Source organism: Caloenas nicobarica, chromosome 10 (genome assembly GCF_036013445.1).
Source record: "Caloenas nicobarica isolate bCalNic1 chromosome 10, bCalNic1.hap1, whole genome shotgun sequence".
NCBI lineage: Eukaryota > Metazoa > Chordata > Aves > Columbiformes > Columbidae > Caloenas > Caloenas nicobarica.
In genome coordinates this window covers 3898070-3900350 of record NC_088254.1, presented here as the reverse complement: position 1 = coordinate 3900350, position 2281 = coordinate 3898070, and the positions used below count along the sequence as shown (strand labels likewise).

At 57.1% G+C, this 2281-nt stretch overlaps 1 protein-coding gene across 1 annotated transcript; it reads left to right on the top strand.

The window, feature by feature from the left end:
* Positions 1–220: 220 nt before the first annotated feature.
* CPLX3 (complexin 3) lies at positions 221–2281 on the top strand. The gene is made up of 3 exons (XM_065642041.1): positions 221–381; positions 727–814; positions 2057–2281. The coding sequence occupies exons 1-3, from the start codon at positions 221–223 to the stop codon at positions 2279–2281; spliced, it is 474 nt and encodes a 157-aa protein (XP_065498113.1).

The following is a 2281-nucleotide window of genomic DNA, read 5'->3' as shown; positions in this document are numbered from 1 at the left end:
CCCAGTACACCTCATCTCCCCGGCTCCCTCTTAGCCCAGCTCCCCAGTCTCCCCCATAACTCAGCACCCCCTTCTTCCCCACTCTTCCGCACCCCAGGACCCCATCTCCCCATTAACCCCAGTTTCCCAGCAGCCCAGCTCCGTGGTAACTCCGCACCCCAGCTCCTCGGTACCTGTGCTCCCCTGACCACAAGGCTCCCCGGCCCCCCGGACCGCAACCATGGCGTTCATGGTGAAGAGCATGGTGGGGGGGCAGCTGAAGAACCTGACGGGTGGCCTGGGCGGCGAGGAGAAGAGCGAGGGAGAGAAGTCTCCAGCCGAAGCGCAGGGCATGACCCGCGAGGAGTATGAGGAATATCAGCGGCAGCTGGTGGAGGAGAAGTGAGTGTGACCAGCACTGGGTACTGGGGCGGGTTGGACCCCTGAGGTCCCGGCGAGTGATGGGTCGCTCCCTCTGCAGCCCCCATGCATGGGAGGTATGGGGGGGAGACAGCGCTGGGGGCAGCAGGGCTATGAGGGAGTTTAATGAAGCCCCTAATCCCTTAATCCTCTTCCTTGCACGCGAGATGGGATTGTTTCCTCCTTTCAGGAGGAAAGAAATTGTGGGGATTTGGGACTTTGCCGGGGAGATGGAGGGTACCTGGGTTTGGGGTGGGGGGGATAGAGATGCTCACACCCAGGGACTAGGGGCAGAAACTGTGGGTAACTGCCCTATGTGGTTTGCAGGATGGAGAGAGATGCCCAGTTTGCCCAGCGCAAGGCGGAGAGGGCCACAGTCAGGTCCCACTTCCGAGACAAGTACAGGCTCCCCAAGGTACGGCCGGGCACCGGGCTCCCTCGGCTGGGTGGGGGTTTAAGCTACAAAGCCCAAGCACAAACCAGTTCCCCTCAAAAGCATCCTTCCCCCCAAATCCCAGCCCCTTCCCATCACTCCTGAGCACCGCAAGCCACCAGCCCCCAACAGTGGGACCCCCAGCACACACCCTCTGCCTTGCTTCATCTTGCTCTATTGTCCCCCAAATCTGGCTGGACGAGGGAAAGGCGCCTTCACCCCGGACTCCCAGCCCTGCTGCCAGGAGCAGAGCCACAGTTACACCTTCCTGCTGGATTAGCCAGCTCCTCTCCCTGGATTATTTGGCAAGGGTTTCCCAGCCAAATTCCTATTTTTGACTTTCTGCCGAATGAATGATTCACTAGGAACAATTTAATCAAGGGATAATTCAGCCATTCTTGGAATCGCCACAAGCTCTTCTCCCCCCAAACCCACCCTTTATTCAGTGCGAGTCTCTCAGCGGTGAATACTCTAAATTGGAGCTGGGCTAATTTTAGTTGAGAAAGGTCAGCTAAGCCAAGTGATATTGTTCAGATTGTTTGACGATGTTCAGACAGCCTGGATGCCCACCCCACTGCTTCTCACACCCCTTTCATTGCCAGGAAATAAACAGCTGGAGAATGTATTTTCCCCCTGCCAAAAGCAAGAAAAGGCAGAAAGAGGTGGAGATTTTTTTTTTTTCTCTCCAGGGGAAACGGGGATTTGTTCAGATCTGGCCCCCCGATCCTTTTGCTGCTTTCTCATGCTTGAGATGTCCCTTCTAATCTCTCGACAAGTTTCTTCTGCTCATTACTGATCCCGCTTGGCAGCAAAGTCTCCCTGTGGCTCTCCAGCGCAGAGCTGACCCTGATCTCCGGTGGGCACGATCGTTAAGCATACGTGTAGCTTAATTGGGTGCCTAAACCTCCCCGACCACTCCACTGTGAGCTGGAAGCCAATTTACACTGGTGCTGGCACACTCGGGTTGTCACCTCAGCTCTCGCTGTGTCCGTTGGCATGTTCCCGGGCTCTGCTCAGCCCTGTCCCCTCTGGGTCACCATCCCACCCACAGCACCAGGATGACTGGGAGCCCCAGGGACCAACCCACACAGACCTTAAAATGGGAAGAGAGCCCAAAGCCCACGCAGACCCCGCTGTGAACCTTGCACGTGCCTTTAGTGCCCCCGCAAGCCTCCCTCGCCCCCCGCAGCATCCCGTCCCTGACCTTCTCCCGGCCCGTTTCAGAATGAAACAGATGACAACCAGATCCAGCTGGTGGGGGGTGACGTGGAGCTGCCCAAAGAGCTGGCCAAGATGATCGAGCAGGACAACGAGGAGGAGGAAGAGAAGAACTCGGTGATCGGCCAGCTCAGCAACATCCAGAACCTGGACCTTGATTCCTTGAAAGACAAAGCTTCAGCCACGCTAGAGGACCTGAAGCAATCGGCTGAGAAATGCGCCGTGATGTGA

What these genes read in the sequence shown, in the direction of transcription:
- CPLX3 (XM_065642041.1), top strand. Translation starts at nt 221, where the DNA reads ATGGCGTTCATGGTGAAGAGCATGGTGGGGGGGCAGCTGAAGAACCTG. An exon ending in CGGCAGCTGGTGGAGGAGAA is followed by an intron (nt 382 to 726) that starts GTGAGTGTGACC and finishes TGTGGTTTGCAG; the next exon opens with GATGGAGAGAGATGCCCAGT. An exon ending in ACAAGTACAGGCTCCCCAAG is followed by an intron (nt 815 to 2,056) that starts GTACGGCCGGGC and finishes GGCCCGTTTCAG; the next exon opens with AATGAAACAGATGACAACCA.